This window comes from Oncorhynchus kisutch, linkage group LG15 (assembly GCF_002021735.2).
Source record: "Oncorhynchus kisutch isolate 150728-3 linkage group LG15, Okis_V2, whole genome shotgun sequence".
Lineage (NCBI taxonomy): Eukaryota > Metazoa > Chordata > Actinopteri > Salmoniformes > Salmonidae > Oncorhynchus > Oncorhynchus kisutch.
The window spans coordinates 13,751,843-13,772,552 of record NC_034188.2 but is presented as its reverse complement, the minus strand read 5'-3'; the positions used below and the strand labels follow the sequence as shown (position 1 = coordinate 13,772,552).

Here is a 20,710-nt window from a genome sequence, read left to right as displayed (position 1 = left end):
GCTAGCTCGTGCTGGGCTCTGCCCACTATGACCCATCTGTTCGCATTGGAAACGACAGGCTGTGGTCTATCTTGGTTTATTTATAAAAAATCTTGGACTACCAGCCCAGTTTATTGTGGCGACGTCATGTGATCCATACTTCCTAGTCTGGTAGCATTTCGCTACTTCGAGGTCGTGTAGCGTTATCAAGCGCATAAGTTAACTTTTTCTACTTTTAAAACTCTATAACCAAAGACAGACATGGCGGAGCTTAGTTTTGTAATTCCTATGTCGGTGATGACTCTGTTTTGGGGGATTATTGGTGGAGTTGTGCCGTGGTTTGTCCCCAAGGGACCGAACAGAGGGTGAGTAAATTAGCTAACATGATAGGAAAAAGCAATATCTTGCTAACTATAAAAGTTTGCAAACAAAGGACGTACTTCATGCTACACCTCAAATGTCTCTTGTATTCATATTCGTGGAAAATGTTAAACGTATTTTATGTGTATGCGTCCAATAACTTTTTATTTGCTTTTCAGTCCGTTGCTAAATTATTATACTTTTTGGCAGCTGGTTCTTTTGTCAACAATATTGCTCATCATGTCCAACAATAGTTGAGTTGACTTTAAAGTACTAATAAGCTTTAACGTTTGACAAATTTCGTTTTGTTGGATAAAAATTGATGGAATTAAGATGTAATTTTGGAACTTCCCCAGTCCATTTCTAGTTCCCATCTGCTCTGTCACTTGCATGTGACTGAAGTTGGCATAATAAAGCCCTATCTGCATGAAGTAGGCCCAGTAGTACGTCTGGGAGATGAGCACTTGCCATAATAAACCATAGATATAGGACTAACAAACTAATATTTGGTTTGTTGTTGTACACATCTATAGCCTAATTTATTGTTACTGCTTTGTAATAATGTCTTGGCCCAGTGCAATAATGCCTCTCTCTCCCCCTCCACAGAGTGATAGTTACCATGTTGGTGCTAACTGCTGTCTGCTGCTACCTGTTGTAAGTATAGTCCTCCCAGGAATGTAGCTGAATATTTAACAGTATCACTATGAGGGCCCTTCTTGTATTAATTTGGCTCAGTTGGTTGGAACAAGGTGCAGGCGGGCAACATCAAGGCTGTATTCATTACGGAAACCCTTTACTGTTTTAAGAATCAAACAGAGCAAATGCAACTGGGAAGGACCTACCTGAATTTGACCAATAGAAACGCTCTTTTGCGTTTTCTGTTTTGCGTAAACATTTTTTGTTGCAAAACGTTTTGAAACAGAATCGGCGTAATGATTAAAGCCCAGCGTTGTGTGTGGTGAATCTTGCATCATGCATAATGTTGCTTTCATGAAAGTGTGAAACGGGACTATTGGCCTATATGTGGAGCTAGGGAAGTGTTCAGCATCTGTCCCACATAGAGACACAGAGAGGGAACACCATTCTCCCTTAGGTCATTTGCCATTAACATTGATTGGGACGACTGCAGCTCGATTTCAATGTCCCAACATCAGTACATAATGATTACCAGTCATTAACAGATGTTGACATGCTCAAAGTTCATCGCGGTTGTTTTTTCCAATAGAGAAAATAAATCTATCCCTAGAGTATGGTGGGTCAATGATCCGAGAGTATGTCTATTGCTTGTATTGTACGTAATCATTCCATTCAATATAACCTGGTAGTCCTGAGATGCCATTTAATTTCCTAGTTAATTATTTAGCTTCTGAGGCTAGCAGATAAAGCCGTGTCATGTTACTTTGCCGTATGTCCACCAGGGTGCAGTGCAGGCCACATAATGGGGATGGTGTTCACGGCAGCAGAGGGAAGTATCTAGTGATATGTTGTCTCCTTCAGTCTGCTGAACTCTTAGTTGGATTCCTCTATTATAGCTGACGCTGCTGTGATGTTCATCCATTACTATAGGGTAGAACAAGGCATCTTTATTCCTCATTTAGATCCCCATTAGATGCTTTAGTGACCGCTATTCTTCCTGGGGTCCACAAAGAACGCCGTTAGACATAACAGAAGCCATGACAGACATATGTAGATGTGTAATCATTAGTATGTGTTGTATGTTTTCAGCTGGCTGATAGCGATCCTGGCCCAGCTCAACCCTCTGTTTGGACCAGCTCTAAAGAACGATACCATCTGGTACATGTACTACCACTGGCCCTAGTCTACCAGTCCTCGGCCCCTCCCCTGCTACAGGTAAACCCACTGGCCCTAGTCTACCAGTCCTCGGCCCCTCCCCTGCTACAGGTAAACCCACTGGCCCTAGTCTACCAGTCCTCGGCCCCTCCCCTGCTACAGGTAAACCCACTGGCCCTAGTCTACCAGTCCTCGGGCCCCTCCCCTGCTACAGGTAAACCTACTGGCCCTAGTCTACCAGTCCTCGGCCCCTCCCCTGCTACAGGTAAACCCACTGGCCCTAGTCTACCAGCCCTTGCTCCTCTCCCGTTCCAGGTAAACTCGGTCAGATGCCTCGGTCTCCTCTCCCGCTACAGGTAAGCTCGGTCAGATGCCACGGTCTCCTCTCCCGCTACAGGTAAACTCGGTCAGATGCCTCAGTCTCCTCTCCCGCTACAGGTAAACTCAGTCAGATGCCTCGGTCTCCTCTCCCGCTACAGGTAAACTCGGTCAGATGCCACGGTCTCCTCTCCCGCTACAGGTAAACTCGGTCAGATGCCACGGTCTCCTCTCCCGTTACAGGTAAACTCTGTCAGATGCCTCGGTCTCCTCCCGCTACAGGTAAACTCGGTCAGATGCCTCGGTCTCCTCTCCCGTTACAGGTAAACTCGGTCAGATGCCTCGGCTCCTTGTGTCATCTGTAAGTCTACGGCAATTCAGCTTTTTTAGCTGCAAATGTGTAGGCCACAAGATTAAATGACTCAATTAACAAATAAACCTCTGTCAATAGTAGTCTGTAGTTGTGGCTTCCACTCCTTATCTATTTTAATCTGTACTTTTTATGAAATCATCTCATCTGCACTGATCTGAAAGCAATGCCCAGATGGGAAAAGCAATACATAATTAACTTTAAACATTTTCTCTGTAGGAGAGGACCGGACTCACTGCTGTACACCAATGAAGCACGCGATCGCCTCCTCACAAAGGGAACTGTTCTTGTAAATCTAGAGCCTTACCCAGCCTTTGACACCCGACCTTAGAGAGTGTGGAGAGATGCCTGCAAAGGTGCTTCGTACAAACTGATCCTCAAAGGACTTTTCTAAAAATATCCTCTTTACTACTTTAAGAATGGAAGTATCAACCTTTTCTTTGATTTGTATGGCATGTTCTGTATGTTGTGCTGTGACTTTTTGATATTCTAATACTGATATATGATCTTGCAAGGCATGGTACTAGTTACCCTAGCCCATTCGGTGTTGGGTTAAATGCGGAAGACACATTTCAGTTGAATGCATTCAGTTGTACAACTGACTAGGTATCCCCCTTTGTCATTCATAGACGCTAACTAACCTTAGCACCTATTGACTATACCAACTTCTCGCCAGAGGAGCCCCGATGCTTGCTCTAAACATAAACAAGCATCGCTTGCGGTAAGGTTTTGGAAACATAGGAACATATCTTTCATATCAGCTAGGGAAAAATATGTTAAATTACTACACTTATTTTTAATAGGGTTGGGGCTCCCAAACGGTCAAATTTCCGTTTTTACAGCGTTTGTTTACAGTAGACAGAAGCGACTACCTGCTAATTTGCTTTCTGCGACTAGGAACACCTGCGTGTACACGGGAGATGGGCGCCACAAACGTGTCACTGTAAAATAACTGGTTAAAACTGCATTAAGTGTATATTTAGCATTTGTGAAATTATTTTGATGTGATATGAAAGTAAAGGGCTTTATGTTTCTAGAACCGTACCGCAATGAATAATCGATTCATACTGGTTCGTCTGCTGGAGCCAATTGGCCTCAACAGTAACTTTAGGCTCCTTTTTATTGGACTATAGCTACCCCATATGTTAATATGTATGTTGCACGTAATGTGGCCTTTCTTTGATTCCATGTGTCCCTCATTGGGTGTTTGTGATGGCTTTCATTCATTGTCCTTAGAAATTATTGATATTAAACCATCAATCAATCCATCTATTGATTTACAAGTTTTTGCGTTTTGTTAAACCGGTTCTTGTTGCTCAACACCAAAATAGTCCCTTGCGGTTTGTTGTCGAGCATGGTGTTCTCTTGTCCACGTCTGAATATGCCTGCAAGAAACCATCAAACATGACTTGGAAGTAAAGGTTCTCGTGCAGGTATGACTATCGATTCAGTAAGCTCTTGTTCTTGACTATATAATACGTATGTTGCTGTTCTCATTGTGGAGAATAACCTTGTTTTCTGTCGCAGCTGTTTGGCCTCTTTATTCAGCAATGGCCACCTACCCATTTTGGTACAATGGCTGGGAGTTGGAATAGATTTTGACTGATTTATTGTTTTGGATATCACAGAAAATACATTTGCCAGATTTGATCTTTATCTCTCATTAACTCAATGCCACTTTTTAGCTTCTGCTACTGTCTGTTCATCATATGCATATAGTTGCTTTAACAATACCTACATGTACATACTACCTCAATAAGCCTGACTAACCGGTGTCTGTATATAGCGTTGCTACTCTTTTCAAATGTCTTTTTACTGTTTTATTTCTTTACTTAGCGACACACACACACTTTTTTCGCACCATTGGTTAGAGCCTGTAAGTAAGCATTTCACTGTAAGGTCTACACCTGTTGTATTCGGCGCACGTGACAAATACATTTTGATTTGATTTGAACTCATTGAAATGAGGAAATCAGTGAGTGTACAGGACCACGCGTCAAACTGACAGTTGATTGCCGAAGTGAAAACAAAACCTGTAGAGGGTTGTCAAACTTATTTTATTTATTTTTTTGCTTTGGGGGGGGGCCCCCTATTGTGTTTTTTTCCCTGGTTTACATTTGCTCTTCTGCTCGTATTTTCCCTATAAACATTGGCTTGACTTTTTATATTACCCTAATAAAGTTTAGAAAAGTAAAAAATAAAAATAAACCTTACGTTACGGACAGCGGTGGAAAAAGTAATGTTACCCAATTGTCATAATTGAGTACAAGTAAAGATAACTCAATAGAAAATGAATAGAGTAAAAGGCACCCAGTAAAATTCTACTTGAGTAAAAGTCTAAAAGTATGTGGTTTAAAATATACTTAAGTATCAAAAGGGAAATTTATAAATAATTTCAAAGTCCTTATATTAAGCAAACCAGATGACACCTTTTTTTTTTTTTTTACGGAAGGTCACGGACACACTCCAACATTCAGACTATTTACCAGCGAAGCATATGTGTTTAGTGAGTATGCCAGACCAGAGGCAGTAGCGAAGTCCAGGGATGTACGCTTGATAAATGCGTCAATCGGGACTATTTTCCTGTCCTGCTAACCATTCAAAATGTATGGAGTAAAAAGTACAATATTTTCTTAAGGAATGTAGTGAAGTAAATGTAGTCAAAAATATAATATATTTTAATAATATAATAAATTACAGACACCCCCAAAACCACTTAAGTACTTTACACCAGTGGCTACGGATTCACATAAGAGACATAGTTAATCTTCCTGTCTCCAATACGTCTTAATGTAAAAAAGAATAATAATAATATATATGCTCCATTCCTCATTTCCTGTTCTTCAACTGCCTGGTGCAGATTTCACCTGTCCATATCTATCAGACATGGCGAAAAGGAGACAAGCCTATTTAGACTTGATATTCAACCCTTTTGTACATCGGGTATATTGACCTGTATCCCATCGGTGTTTGTAGGAAACTACTGCGTGTTTGACAACTGTGTAAATATTGGCAGCTATTTTAGTCTTAGTCACATTTGAGTGATTTCGGTCGCTTTATTCGGATAGTATGACCATCTGTAGAATGTATCAACAGTCTGGATCTGCTACTGCTTGCAGGGGTTAGGTGAAATAGTCTGTAGAGTATCACTAATATCTATAGATGGCCCATCTGTAATATTCATATATAAACTATAGTTTGTGCAAAACAAGACACTATCCAAATAAATCCAACTTTAAATGCTCAGACAAACCGGTAGGATTGGCAAACATTTGCCTGCCGACAGTACTTATTAAATCAAATCCAATTGTATTTGTCACATGCGCCAAATTCAACAGGTTCAACCTTACCATGAAATGCTTACCTAAAAGCCCTTAACCAACAATGCCGTTCAATAAATATTTAAGAAAATATTTACTAAATAAAGTATACAATTAAAAGTAACACAAAATAACGAGGCTATATACAGGCGGTACCGGTACCGAGTCAATGTGTGGGGGTACAAGTTAGTCAAGGTAATTTGTACAGGTAGGGGTAAAGTGATAATAAACAGCGAGTAGCAGCAGTGTAAAAACAAAGGGGGTTACCTACCACCTCTTGACTGTCGACACTGTTCGATCTCTTTAGAGTTCACACAGCAAAGACCTTGGAAGTCAGCCACTCAGCCTTGTTGAAACACTCCACCACAAGGTGGCAGTAGTGTTGTTCGGGTATGCTTATGGTCTACATTCCAAGCTATCTGCGCTAACACAGATGGAGTAATACAAGTCTTTGGTGCTGATGTTGCTATTTAGTAGAAAACTCTTGTTAAGAGCCAGATGGCCACAGCTAGATAACTACCTAGCAAGATAACAAAAACTATTTAATTCACTCTTCATAATGTCTTACTGCCAGTGCCAGCCCATAGACAAATGTTTAGCGTGTTAGTTAATGTTAACATATCCCAGACGGCCACAACTAGATAGTGCCTTCAGAAAGTATTCACACCCCTTGACTTTTTCCACATTTTGGTTTTACCGCCTGAATTTAAAGTGGATTACATTTAGATTTAGTCACTGATCTGCACACAATACCCCAGAGTGTCAACGTGGAATTACGTTTTTAGAAATGTTTACAAATGAATAAAAATTATAATCAGAAGTGTCTTGAGTTAATACGTATTTAACCCCTTTGTTATGGAAAGCCTAAAGTTCAGGAGTAAAAATTTCCTTAACAAATCAGATAAGTTGCATGGACTCACTCTTTGTGCAATAATGGTGTTTTCCATGAATTTGAATCACTACCCCGTCTTCGTAGCCCATACATACAATTATCTGTAAGGTCCCTCAGTCGAGCAGTGTATTTCAAGCACAGATTCAACGACAAAGACCAGGGAGGTTTTCAGTGCCTCGCAAAGAAGGGCTTCTATTGGTAGATGGGGGTAGAATAAAACAACGGGTATTGAGAATCGCTTTGAGTATGAAGTTACATTTTGGATTATGTATCAAAACTATCAATACACCCTGTCACTCCAACATACAGGTGTCCTTCCAAGCTCAGTTGATGGAGAGGAAGGAAACCACTGAGGGATTTCACCATGAGGCCACTGGTGACTTTAAAACAGGTTTTTAATGGTTGTGATTGGAGAACTGAGGATGGGTCAATAACATTGTAGTTACTCCACAATACTAACCTAAATGACAGCGTGAAAAGGAAGCCTGTACAGAATGAGGCACTAAACTAATACTGCAAAAAATTTACTTTTGGTCCTGAATACAAAGCATTATGTTTGGGGGCAAATCCAACATGTTACTGGGTACCACTCCTCATATTTTCAAGCACGGGGATAGCTGCATCATGTTATGGGTATGCTTGTCTAGAGTTTATTTTTTGATCAAAAGAAAAGGAGTAAAGCTAAGCACAGGCTAAGTCCTAGAGGAAAACCTGGTTCAGTTTGCTTTCCAACAGACACTGGGAGACAAATCCACCTTTTAGCAGGACAGTAACCTAAAACACAACAGTGGTTAGCTAGCTTGGAGGAAGTATTTAGTGTTGTGGGCATTGCGTCTGTCACTTCGGTAGCTACCATCCCATAGCCTTCACTGCATATGAAGTGTGACTGGCTCATCGTGGATGTACAGAGAAAATGCCCTTTATGCTCCCCTTCGTGGAGGTTTGTGCTCTCTGATTGGCTCAAAGTCAAGTTGTTGGCAACTGACAACCATTGCTGTAGGTTCGTTGCTACCGGTTCGGCACGCAGCAGGTACCGCGTTTGTTCTAGCGAGACAAGAAACGGCCTCCTACTGTAATAAGTACATATTGGCAGTCTATCAGCAGCGAGATTATCGTGTTTCATGCTTTAGGGTTAGTATATAGTTAGTTTAAATGTTACTGATAGTCTAAAGAGCATCTACAGATGGACTATCCAAATAAACTGTTAGTCATTTCATGTATTTTTATTTAACCCTTATTTTACCATGTAAATTGACTGAGAAAACATCCTGATTTACAGTAATGACATGGGTAATAGTTACAGGGGAGAGGATGGGGGATGAATGAGCCAATTGGAAGCTGGGGATGATTCGTCCTTAGTTAGTTTTAGTTATCAGTCGACTTAAAACTCTGGACAATTTTAGTCTAGTTTTAGTCACTTAGTCAGTGCGTTTTGTCTATTAAATAACGAATATTTAGGCTACCTCTAATTTCCACCACGTGCCTTGTCCAACTAGGCCTCATATACCTTAGCTGGCAACATTTGATATTGTGTCAGATTATAACCAATGCCAGCCGTAATTAACCATATAGTCTATAAAGGCTTGGCTACAGGTTAAACAATTTACAGCTCTAATTTTCTTTCCATCATAACTGTCAAGGGGTTAAATTCCAGTGGTTTCAATGAAAGGGGGATTTGAGCTTTACAAAAATGCCAGAAGCATTACTGTACTTTTAATAGTCAACAAATAGCATTCATTTTTCCCATATGAATAAATGAACCACATGTCGCATTTCCTGACTGCGGCATGAGAGCGGCAACACAGATGAATGAATAACAGCGCACATGGGGAAATAGAGCTTCTGATGTGATCAAAGAGTGACTGAAGTGACTGCCTGGTGGCTGTGTGGCAGAGCCGGGCAGATCAGCTCAATCAGACCGCGCAAATGAAATGTGTCAATTCTGCCAATGAGAGGATTGCATGAAATATTTTGCTTGCATGTTTCTGATTGTACAAAATGTATGAAAAAATGCTTCATGACAAATTAAATGTCCATTATGCTGTTGTGGAATTCTCGTTTCGTCACATTTTTGTTGACTAAAATGAAAAGGTAATGGGTTTTTTTCACAGGGCGCCACGTCATCATAGTTTTAATCAGGAAAAATAGGTATTTGACGAGTATTTTTCGTCATAGTTATTGTTGACGAATTGAACAGTGTTTGACTGGACCTAGATCAGAAGGGGAGGGAGCAGGATAAGGAGTCAGACAAACTGGCTCTACTCAGTGAGGTGGACAGACACCGTAGGCAGATGCTCAGGTAAAATAGCATGGTAGGAGTGTGGATTAGCACGGTAGGAGTGTGGATTAGCACGGTAGGAGTGTGGATTAGCACGGTAGGAGTGTGGATTAGCATGGTAGGAGTGTGGATTACTGCTGTTGCTTCAGTACTGAATCCAGTCTACTGCATAAACTGTACACGAGCATCCTAATGAAATGGTGTGTTTTCTACCCCTACATTAACCAGACAGTATGGAAGAAAGCCAACCTGGCCAGTAAACTGTCGCTGGACAACCTGGAGAAGGAATCTCTTCTCTATGGAGGAGATAGTGAATTTAGACAACGGTAAACGATATTGCCTGTTTCTAGATACTCTTCTGGAGTGTTTCATTGTCTTTCCCTTATTTCACCCACTGTGTGTTTATACTTTGTCTTATTGTTGTCTGTTACTATGAAGATTTAGAATGTTTTTTTTGTTTTTTTTCTCCAATCAGAAAGGTGACCAAAGAGGGCCTGGCCCAGACGTCCAGTGACATCACAGAGAGCCTGATGAGCATCAGCCAGATGATGTCACAGCAGGTGACGCAGAGCGAGGAATCCATAACCATGCTGGGTGAGTGGCTCCCCCTAGAGTACAGAGAGTGAATGCTATCGGAGTCTTGTTTCTGAGAGGACAGTAGTGTTTATAATTTCGGCCCCTGACCCCATCCCCTAGCTCCCTTTTCCTTCAGTGTTTACACATCTGTAAGAACTAGATGAATGAGAAGCAGTGATGTAGTGGTAAAAAGTGGGTAAACACAGATCGCCTTTCACAGTGAATAAAGTAATACTCCCTATATTTACAATGCATTTGTTTGCAATAGGTGGGTAAACGTTTCAGCAACTTTAAAAAGGTGTGTAAGTGCCATTTGCTGTGTTTACCTTCCATTACATCACTGGTGAGAACAATATTTAGATGGTTCCACCAAAAGCCTTCAAAATGGAGGACCCAAGGACTGTTTCTTTCTCAGGTGCCTTATTTAAATACAAGCAACCAGCTGGCAGTAACAGCTGGCAGTATTTGATACAGTTGAAGTCGGAAGTTTACATACACTTAGGTTGGAGCCATTAAAACTCGTTTTTCAACCACTCCACAAAAACTATAGTTTGGGCAAGTTGGTTAGGACATGTACTTTGTGCATGACACAAGTCATTTTTACAACAATTGTTTACAGACAGATTATTTCACTTAGAATTCACTGTATCACAATTCCAGTGGGTCAGAAGTTTACATACACTAAGTTGACTGTGCCTTTAATCAGCTTGGAAAATTCCAGAAAATGACGTCATGGCTTTAGAAGCTTCCAATAGGCTAATTGACATAATTTGAGTCAATTGCAGGTGTACCTGTGGATGTATTTCAAGGCCGACCTTCAATCTCAGTGCCTATTTGCTTGACATGGGGGATGCTTGCAAGCCAAAGAACATCCCAACCATGAAGCACGGGGTGGCAGCATCATGTTGTAGGGGTGCTTTGCTGCAGGAGGGACTGGTGCACTTCACAAAATAGATGGCATCATGAGGTAGGAAAATTATGTGGATATATTGAAGCAACATCTCAAGACGTCAAAGTTAAAGTTTGGTCACAAGTGGATCTTCCAAATGGACAATGACCCCAAGCATACTTCAATAGTTGTGGAAAAATGGCTTATGGACAACAAAGTCAAGGTATTGGAGTGGCCATCACAAAGCCCTGACCTCAATCCTATAGACATTTGTGGGCAGAACTGAAAAAGCATGTGCGAGCAAGGAGGCCTACAAACCTGACTCAGTTACACCAGCTCTGTCAGGAGGAATGGGCCAAAATTCACCCAAATTATTGTGGGAAGCATGTGGAAGGCTACCCGAAACGCTTGACCCAAGTTAAACAATTTAAAGGCAATTCTACCAAATTCTAATTGAGTGTATGTAAACTTCTGACCCACTGGGAATGTGATGAAAACAAATTAAAGCTGAAATAAATAATTCTCTCTACTATTATTTTGACATTTCACATTCTTAAAATAAAGTGGTGATCCGAACTGTCCTTAGACAGGGAATTTTTACTAGGATTAAATGTCAGGAATTGTGAAAAACTGAGTTTAAATGTATTTGGTTAAGGTGTATGTAAACTTCAGACTTCAACTGTATGTCCAAACCCAAAGTCTTTGCCCAGTGTGGACTCTCTCCTCTATAGCAACCTCGTCTCAGGCAGTCCTGGAGATGAATGATGAGTTTAAGGCCATGACCGGAACCATCCAGCTAGGGAGAAAGCTCATCACTATGTACAACCTCAGGGAGCTCACTGACAAACTGCTAATCTTCCTCGCTCTCGTACTCTTTCTCACCGTGATCTTCTACATCCTCAAGAAGAGGTTATTTTTCCTCCAGACCAGACACAACTAACTTTAACTAAGTTACTTTTAGAGCAACTTTGATTCGAGTAACTATGATCATATAAGATAATTTATGACATAAGTGAGTCGTGTGAGATAAGTATTGTAACATTAACATAGTGCTTATTAATGTAAATCCAAATCAACATTTTAAAGACTTGTGCACACACACAGTAGAAATGGCTTTGGGGATAAGCCTATTTTAAACATTATTTGTTCGTCATGGAAGGAATATCAGCTGTTTGCAATACTTAGAGGAAAGTTTGATGGTTAATGTAACCAATTGTTATGATTATCATGTTACTGTATTATTTCATCGCAGGAAGTTAAAGCTGTTGCCCAGTTATCTATATCCTGCTCTGAAAGAGAAATAAATGTACTGTAGTAGTTGCCTTATTTGATGCAGATTACATTTTCTCCTGACCATTATTTAAAGTATAGGGATTCATGTCAATGTGTAACACATTCTCTGTAATGTAATCAGTTTTTGAACAAAACGTTGACTTTATTAAATAGTGTAAAAATAAACAAAAATGAATCTCCAAGCAGCAGCGTGGACATGTAGGATGTGCATATCAACCACACAAGTTTCAGTGACTCTGGTCTAGCATCTGGTCGTCAGTATTTCCTTACGGAGCTAGCTGGCTTGGCTCAGCAGTGGTGAGGCCTGCTCTCAGTAGCTGGCAGCAGGGTGAACTGTACTGGGTACAGTGCTGACCAACCAGGGCAGAAAAGCTAGCAGCAGGGTGAACAGTACTGGGTACAGTGCTGACCAACCAGGGCAGAAAAGCTAGCAGCAGGGTGAACTGTACTGGGTACAGTGCTGACCAACCAGGGCAGAAAAGCTAGCAGCAGGGTGAACAGTACTGGGTACAGTGCTGACCAACCAGGGCAGAAAAGCTAGCAGCAGGGTGAACTGTACTGGGTACAGTGCTGACCAACCAGGGCAGAAAAGCTAGCAGCAGGGGGAACTGAGCAGCCCAGGCACCAGGGCAGAAAAGCTAGCAGCAGGGGGAACTGAGCAGCCCAGGCACCAGGGCAGAAAAGCTAGCAGCAGGGGGAACTGAGCAGCCCAGGCACCAGGGCAGAAACAAATCTGAAAAGCTGTGGCAGTAATCACATAGTCACCGATAAGGAACCATGCATCTCTGCCTTTCTTCAGATAAGACCCAGAAAAGCAGATTACTCTGACCCGTTTCCCTCTCCTGCTCCCTTTCTTTCCACCGGGGGTGGAGGGTGGGGGGTATTTTTAGGTTGGCGTGGACCTGTTATCTGACGTTGCCTTTTCAACACTTTGTAAGGGATGTGTGTAGAGGGGGGCTGGTAGCTGCATGACCTCTCCACCCTCTTTATGGTGATGGTCTCACATGTAATTTGGGAAATATAAATCTGTTTTCATGTTGACCTTTCTGTTCAGTGTACCAATAAAGGCCCCTGACTTTGTCTACCTGAGTTGTCTCAGTTGCGTGTGTTATATGTCATATCTGACTCCGAATCAGTGGGGACAGACTGTGCAGATAGCCTAGTGGTTACAGCGTTGGGCCAGTAACCGGTAGGTTGCTGGTTCAAATACCCAAACTGACAAGGTGAAAAATCTGATATGCCCTTGAGCAAGGCACTTAACCATCATTTGCTCCAGGTACGCTGTACTACTACGGTTGACCATATACAACCACAGATTTTACTGGACCTATGTGACAATACAACATAAAAAAACATTTTTGACAGTGACACGCATTAGTGAGTACATGTGGAGAGAGTCAATAGACCTAAGAGAAGGCTAAGCGGTTCTTACTCGTTTTAAAGTGGCGGCCATTGTGTTCGGCCAATTCCTCATACCGTCCCTTTAGCTGCACACTTATAGCAGCTCTATGTCAAGCAAATGGAGCTATTCTTACAGAGCACCGTGATAGTGTCAATCAAGAGGAGAGGTGTGCATGATCTTGAGATGTGAATAGGTCCTGTTTAGTGGCAGGCCCTGAACTGTGTTCTACACTGAGTACCACAGAGTGAGGGGAAGTGGGCTCCCCCACACAATGCTGCCTAAGGGGCTTTTTAATGTGCTACAGTGCCTTCAGAAAGTATTCACACCCCTTAACTTTTTCCACATTTTGATGTTACAGACTGACTTTAAAATGGATTAAATTGGGATGTGTCACTGATACACACTCTTCTCCATAATATCAAAGTGTGTCTTTAGAAATGTTATTAATTACAAATGAAAAGCAGGAATTTCAGTTTTCAACCCCTTTGTTATGGCAAGCCTAAATACATTCAGGAGTGAAATAGTACTCAAGTCACATAACAAATTGCATTGTCTTTTTGATTAACTACCTCATCTCTGTACCCCACACATACAATTATCTGTAAGTCTCAGTCGAGCAGTGCATGTTTCCAATGCCTCGCAAAAGAAGGTCACCTAAAGTATTGGTAGATGAGTAGGAAAAAAAATGCAGACATTGAATATCCATTTGAACATGGTAAAGTTATTAATTACCTTTTGGATCATGTATCAATACACCCAGTCACTACAAAGATGCAGGCTTCCTTCCTAACTCAGTTGCTGGAGAGCAAGGAAACCGGGTAGGGATTTCACCATGAGGCCAATGGTGACTGTAAAACAGTTGCAGAGCTTAATGGCTGTGATGGGAGAACTGAGGATGGATCAACAACATTGTAGTTACTCCACAAAACGAATCTAATTGACTGAGTGAAAATAATTAAGCCTGTACAGAATAAAAGTATTCCCAAACATGCATCCTGTTTGTAACAAGGCACTAAAGTAATACTGCAAAAACTGTCGCAAAGCAACTCACTTTTTGTCCTGAATAGAAAGTGTTATATTTGAGGCAAATACAATTCAACACATTAAGTATCACTCTCCATATTTTCAAGCATAGTGGTGGCTGCATCATGTTATATGTATGATTGGAATCATTAAGGACTGGGGAGTTTTTCAGGATACATTTTTTTCCGGAATGGAGCTAAGCACAGGCAAAATAATAGAGGGGAAACCATGTTCAGGTGTGTGAATAATTAAGTCAATGTTATATTTCTGTATTTCATTGTAAATACATTTGCTAACATTTCAAAAAAAAAAAACATGTTTTCACTTTATCATTATGGGATATTGTGTGTAGATGGGTGAGAATATATTTAATCCATTTTGAATTCAGGCTGAAAGGCAACATGTGGAATAGGTCAAGGGGTATGAATACTTTCTGAAGGCCCTGTATATAAATCCGTTTCATCAGCATCTTTTGTAAGACACTGGATAAGTGTCTGTTAAATGACTAACATGTAATTATCATATTAATGACAGGTATCAATAAATATTATTATTATATATTATGGCACATTAAACAATGCTGTTTTAATTTAGGGCCTGTGCAGTGATGGTTTTGTAGGTTATTTGGTGCCGTTTCTAAATACATTTGTCAGTGTATTTCTGAGGGCCTGTGGGCGATTTCAGAATTTGACTGTGGATCAGCAGTCACTGTCTGATTAATGATGAGGATGATGAACGCATTTCCCCAAACACTGAACTGTTTCTACTGACGACACGTCTGATGGACTTTAAACACAACCCTTCTGAACGGTCACAAACCTTTCTGTAAATATTTAAATTATGTCAGTGATGCTATCTCACGACCTCGCCTAATGGGGACTGACATGCACCTGTAGAAGAAGGTCTAACTGGGCGTGACCTTGTAGGCCGGACCTATAGATTTAGCCTATATACAAGAAACGTCTAAAGCCCTCCACATATTTGTCTTATTTAGTCAAAATTGCGTGACATGCTCCAAACATATTTTATGGAGAGGCCGGTAAGTCGTTGTGTTAAAAAAAACAACTTTAGTTTCCGGTTATAGTAGATTGAAGGTCTCTAATAGCCACTTGAATGGTTTAACCTGACGTTAAACATACGTGAACCGCTTTACGGGTAGCGGGTGAGATTGTTTGACATGGATTACTGGTAATGTGTGCTGGCTATAGACAATGGCAATTACTATAGGCTACCGTGATGGACGATTTTCCTAATATTAAAACACACTGACATATGGTATCTTTATGTGCTAGGATTGGCCTGGTGTTTATTCAATTTGTAGGCTAGTGAGTCGTGAAACTGAAGAAAAAACCCTGGAGATTTAATGGCTGTAAAGTTAAAAATGATTTAAATGCTTTAGATTGTGTGATCTTGAACATTATTTCCTTATCGATTTGACAATTGTTGTCGTCTAGGCCTATTGTAACGATTTTAATGTAGGCTATTATTATATAGGATTAAAAATACAATACAATTAGGCGAATCCATGTTTTATTAAGCATAATAGTAATGAATATTAGAAATAAAATACTACATTCATCCTTTTAAATAATTAATGGTTGATAGAATTCGTAGTGATAGGCTATAGTTCTATGAAAGCACTAGGCCTAAAATTATAATTGGTCGATAAGTTACATTTCATATTTAGAAATAATTTCTAAATAATTGAAGATGATTAGAAATAATCAGGTGATATAATTGTATCTCGTTCTAGTTGTTTGTTCATATTTATTCATTTAAAAAATGTCCTTCGGGACAATGGTTTAATGTACTTAAGTAAAAATACTTTTGAAGTACTACTTAAGTAGTTTTTTGAGGTATCTTTACTTTACTATTTATATTTTTAACAACTTTTACTTCACTACATTCCTAAAGAAAATTATGTACTTTTTACTGCATACATTTTTCCAAAAGTACTCGATACATTTTGAATTCTTAGCAGGACAGGAAAATGGTCTAATTCAAACACTTATCAAGAGAATATCCCTGGTCATCACTGCTGTCTCTGCTCTGGTGGACTCACTAAACACATGCTTTGTTTGTAAATGATGTCCGAGTGTTGGAGTGTGCCCCCTGGCTATCTGTAAATACAATAAAACAACTAGAAAACGTGTCCGTTTGCTTTGCTTAATATAAAGAATTTGAAATGATTTATACTTAAGTATCAAAAGTAAAAAGTACATTTTAGTAATTACATTTACTTTTGATACTTAAGCATATTTAAAACCTTTAGGATTTTACTCAAATAGTATTTAACTGGGTGACTTTCATTTTTTCTATTAAGGTATCTTTACTTTTACTACAGTATGACATTTGGGTACTTTTCCCACCACTGCCTCAGAATATGTCCTGTAGTCCGCCCCCGTGAAATAGCCTATCAAATTCATGCAGAACAATTCTAATTTACATAAAAGAAAAGCTTTATTTACATATAATACGTGTATTAAGTACCTACAAACATAATTGCCTTCCAGTACATTTGTGACCTCAAAGAAAACGGTGATAGTGAGGGTAAGATGTCCACTGACAAATTGTATACATATTTTCCCTTCCCACTGAAGTAGATACCTACATCTCATATACAACTTCACAATTAACTCCCTATTCCATCTCAGAAACTAGTAACCTAATGAAAATAAAATGTATTTAGTTTAAGCAGCCATCAAGAGTTTGCCAGTCGAAGTACAGTACATGGAATATATCGACATAACACTCAAGTAAGCCTATGCATCCATTGCAAAAGCGCATGCAATTTAAAACAATTTGTCTGACGATAATGTTATATTTCGATCATTCGTTCACCACGCTCTGATTCCATGTAAAGAAGACACTCCATTGCCGGACGGAAACGTGTTTTGTACGTTATTTAACTCCCCAATGCCGAAGTTGATGTAATTCCCGTTGTTTTGTGAGGGCTGGATAGACTGCACCGCAGTGGTGGGATAGTCACACGCATGGTTCATATTACAGCCAGGACTGGGATAATTACTGAACGCTGGGTAACTGTTATAAGTGAAATGGTTAAGGCCTACATTATATGAACTATTATAGGTCGTCGAGTCTCCAAGGCAGGGCTTCCCATCTCGGACCAGTACTGGGACTGAGATGCGTCTCGGCGGCGGGATACCGACCATCTCCAGGCTCTGGTCCTGTCGCTGTCTCTTGCACTTGTAGCGGCGGTTCTGGAACCAGATCTTGACCTGTGTGGGGGTCAGTTTGAGCACTCCGGCCAGGTGATCTCTCTCTGGAGCCGACAGGTATTTCTGCTGCTTAAAGCGACGCTCCAGCTCATACACTTGCGCCTGTGAGAACAGCACGCGCGGCTTCCTGCGCTTCCGGGGTTTGGTGGGCAGATCCGGGTCCTCTGACTTCAGGTCCACCGCCGGCTCGCTCTGAGAGGTGTAGGACATGTCTAGTGGAATAGAAATAAACGAATAAATTAAGACGTATTTAATTTAATTCCAGTATGTTAAATTGTATAAAGGACCCAACAATAGGAATTCAGCTCGGAGACTTTTAGCAAGACATAGTTTAGACAAGCGTTCTAGGTCTGCCCTACAGAGTCCAAAAAGTAAAATGGGTTCAGTCGATTATGATTGCTATATTTTCTAAATTGTAATCAAACTTCCATGGAACTGTTTGGTATCCCGACGAGAGAATGCAATCTAAAATTCAATTACAACTTTCCTTTATTTTCACCTTAATTGTAAAGTAGATTAGGCCTCTTTGACTGTTCTTATTCCAGAATAAGGGTGTACACTAGGAGTAGCATTGCTATTACATCCCTTGTGAAATGTCTTATCCTTAGCCAACACGTTTTAGATTGTCGCAAATCTGTTTGGTTACTTCCATAATTATTCAGATTTTCACTTAGGGCTATTTCGATACTAATATCATAAACTGTTACCTTTTCTGTATTTCCCCTCAAATCTGTCCGTCTTGCCATCCTTGATGTCCATTTCTAAGAAAGATTTCCCATAGAATGCAGCGGCGAAGTTGAGGGCAGTATTTCTGTTGTCTTTAGCCTCATGGAGCTCCTCTCCAAACAGCGAGCCTCCAGACGACATCTCCCGAAGCGGCTCCTGTTTCAGGCGGCCCAGCATGCAGGAGGAGGTCGGTAAGGCACAGTCCATCCGTGGAGAGATGTCCAGTGAGACCAGATCTTCAGCTCTAGTGTGCTGCTCCAGGTTTAATATATCCTTAACCGAGAAGGGTGTGGACGTACTGGGGCTGGAAAACATTGCCAAAGATCAGTTGATCTGACATATAAATGGCAACAAACCAATGATTCCAAAATCTCCTCTTCTTAGTAATATTTACTGAGCTCAAGTACTCGTTCGTTTGTTTAACCGAGGGGGATCTTGACTATCAACTCGAGTCCCTAACTTTTCTTGGCCTCTTTCTGCTATGCATGGGGAAAAAGAGAGGGGGGATGAGGGGGAGGTTAAGTCTCTCATTGGACGTTGTTAGGGGGCATCCTATTGGTGTTGCCAGTTCCGGTGATGTTGAAATAATAGCTGGTAATGTAACCCTACATGTCCGTGGTGCATCTGAATCCAGAATGCAACTTCAGCCCCATTACGCACCGTCACAAACACGCCTTTTGTCCATAATAGATGGTTGGAATTTATTATCAATTTTTATTAATTTTTCCCCGTAAAATGTATATGGTTGAAGGCAAAAGAGAATAAAATAAATACTGGAACCTTTTTCTATGTGTGCACGAGCCTGTCTGTCTGTGTTAGGTTCTGTTTAATAGTTTAATGATGATACATTTTATTTGGCGGACATTCAACGTATGCAAGGAGATGCTTAGCCAGTTACACAACTGAATGCATTCACCCGAAATGTGTCTTCCGCATTTAACCCAACCAACTCCTCTGAATCAGAGAAGTGCAGGGAGCTGCCTTAATCGACATCCACGTCAACGGCGCCCGTTGAACAGTTGTTTGTTAACTGTCTTGCTCAAGGGCAAAACTGCAGATGTTTCCACCTTGGGGATTCGAACCAGTGACCTTTCGGTTACACGCTTAACCGCTAGGCTACCTGCAGTGCATAATATCAGAAAATCGATTACATGAATGAAATCAACATTTAAATTAAAGGACCAGACGAAACAGGACGGTTGTGTAGAGGATATGTACCTGATTTAAGGTCAAGATTTAGGTTTAGGGGGTACGGTTGGTGATAGGGTACGAACCCGGTTTAGGGTAAGTGTGTTGGTTGGGGGACACACAGGGATGGATAGGTATACTGATAATGCACAAAGGGGTGGGAATAAGAGCAGACAAGCAGCAAAGCGTCTAGGTGGAGGGAACTTCCCTGGCAGCAAGACCATAGGGACCAACATGTATCTTCCTCCGCTGGCCTGACTTTCAGGAAGTGATAACAGACAACAAACCAGCATCCTCCCACCCACCCACGCAGCGCACCCGGGCTAGGAGTGTCACACATACCATAACATTTTTGTAGTCATGCCTTATGACACATTCGTCTCGAGCTACATTATGTACAGGCTATGTACACCACAAATGTACACTAGGCCCTACTTTTGTACACTACAAAAGTAGGGCCTATCATATGCCTAGTTATTCGATAAGTCACGTTATTCTCTAAAAATGCATCCAATAAAATATCAGTAGGACAAGGTTTTTGGGGAGAATTGGTGTGCGTAAAGATTCCAAGACGCACTGAGGGGACCTCGCACAGGGCTGGCATCACACCCATTATTAATGCTGGTGGAGACAGCGGTGCCGAGACAGACAGTATTATCGTTTGTTTTATCTACAGCAGCGTTTAACACAGACCCCGGGAACTAAATGGGTCCCTCTGTCTCCGACCCGGCTCGCAGTGTTTATAGTTTTTAAGACTATTTGCGCGCCTCGAAAGCTGATGAATGGTCGCGAGGAGTAGAGCGTCAACACTGCCGTGTCTCGCGCAGCAATAATTGGTGAAATAAAGTAAACGAACCGAACTCAGACGAGCCTCAGTGTAGCGCATGGAAACCGTTTCATTCTTCATGTCAGATTCTTTCCTCTTAACGTTCGCAAACAATTAACATTGCGTTGGCTGCAGTCTGTTGTGACGAATCTCAATAAAAGGTTGAAGGTTATTCACAGTTGATGACAGACAGGCCTGTCCTCGGGCCTTCAGGCCTATCTGACAGAGTTTGACTTAATT

The 20,710-nt window shown here is 41.0% G+C and overlaps 3 protein-coding genes across 3 annotated transcripts; 2 read left to right on the top strand and 1 right to left on the bottom strand.

Moving 5' to 3' along the window:
* The first annotated feature begins 110 nt into the window (after positions 1-110).
* LOC109879195 (V-type proton ATPase subunit e 1-like) lies at positions 111-4,088 on the top strand. The gene is made up of 4 exons (XM_020471385.2): positions 111-344; positions 946-993; positions 2,065-2,190; positions 3,038-4,088. The coding sequence occupies exons 1-3, from the start codon at positions 241-243 to the stop codon at positions 2,156-2,158; spliced, it is 246 nt and encodes an 81-aa protein (XP_020326974.1). The 5' UTR covers positions 111-240; the 3' UTR covers positions 2,159-2,190; positions 3,038-4,088.
* Positions 4,089-9,234: 5,146 nt separating this feature from the next.
* On the top strand, positions 9,235-13,140 carry LOC109879198 (vesicle transport protein SEC20-like; the record flags this gene model as incomplete). Its single annotated transcript, XM_020471387.2, has 4 exons — positions 9,235-9,329; positions 9,530-9,634; positions 9,784-9,902; positions 11,505-13,140. Coding segments are annotated over 4 exons (528 nt in total), but the record flags the coding sequence as incomplete, so codon positions are not given.
* A 3,712-nt stretch (positions 13,141-16,852) lies between these two features.
* LOC109879206 (homeobox protein Nkx-2.5-like) lies at positions 16,853-18,778 on the bottom strand. Its single transcript, XM_020471393.2, has 2 exons — positions 18,438-18,778; positions 16,853-17,942 (listed from the first exon to the last, which is right to left on the bottom strand). The coding sequence occupies exons 1-2, from the start codon at positions 18,769-18,771 to the stop codon at positions 17,329-17,331; spliced, it is 948 nt and encodes a 315-aa protein (XP_020326982.1). The 5' UTR covers positions 18,772-18,778; the 3' UTR covers positions 16,853-17,328.
* Positions 18,779-20,710: the final 1,932 nt, after the last annotated feature.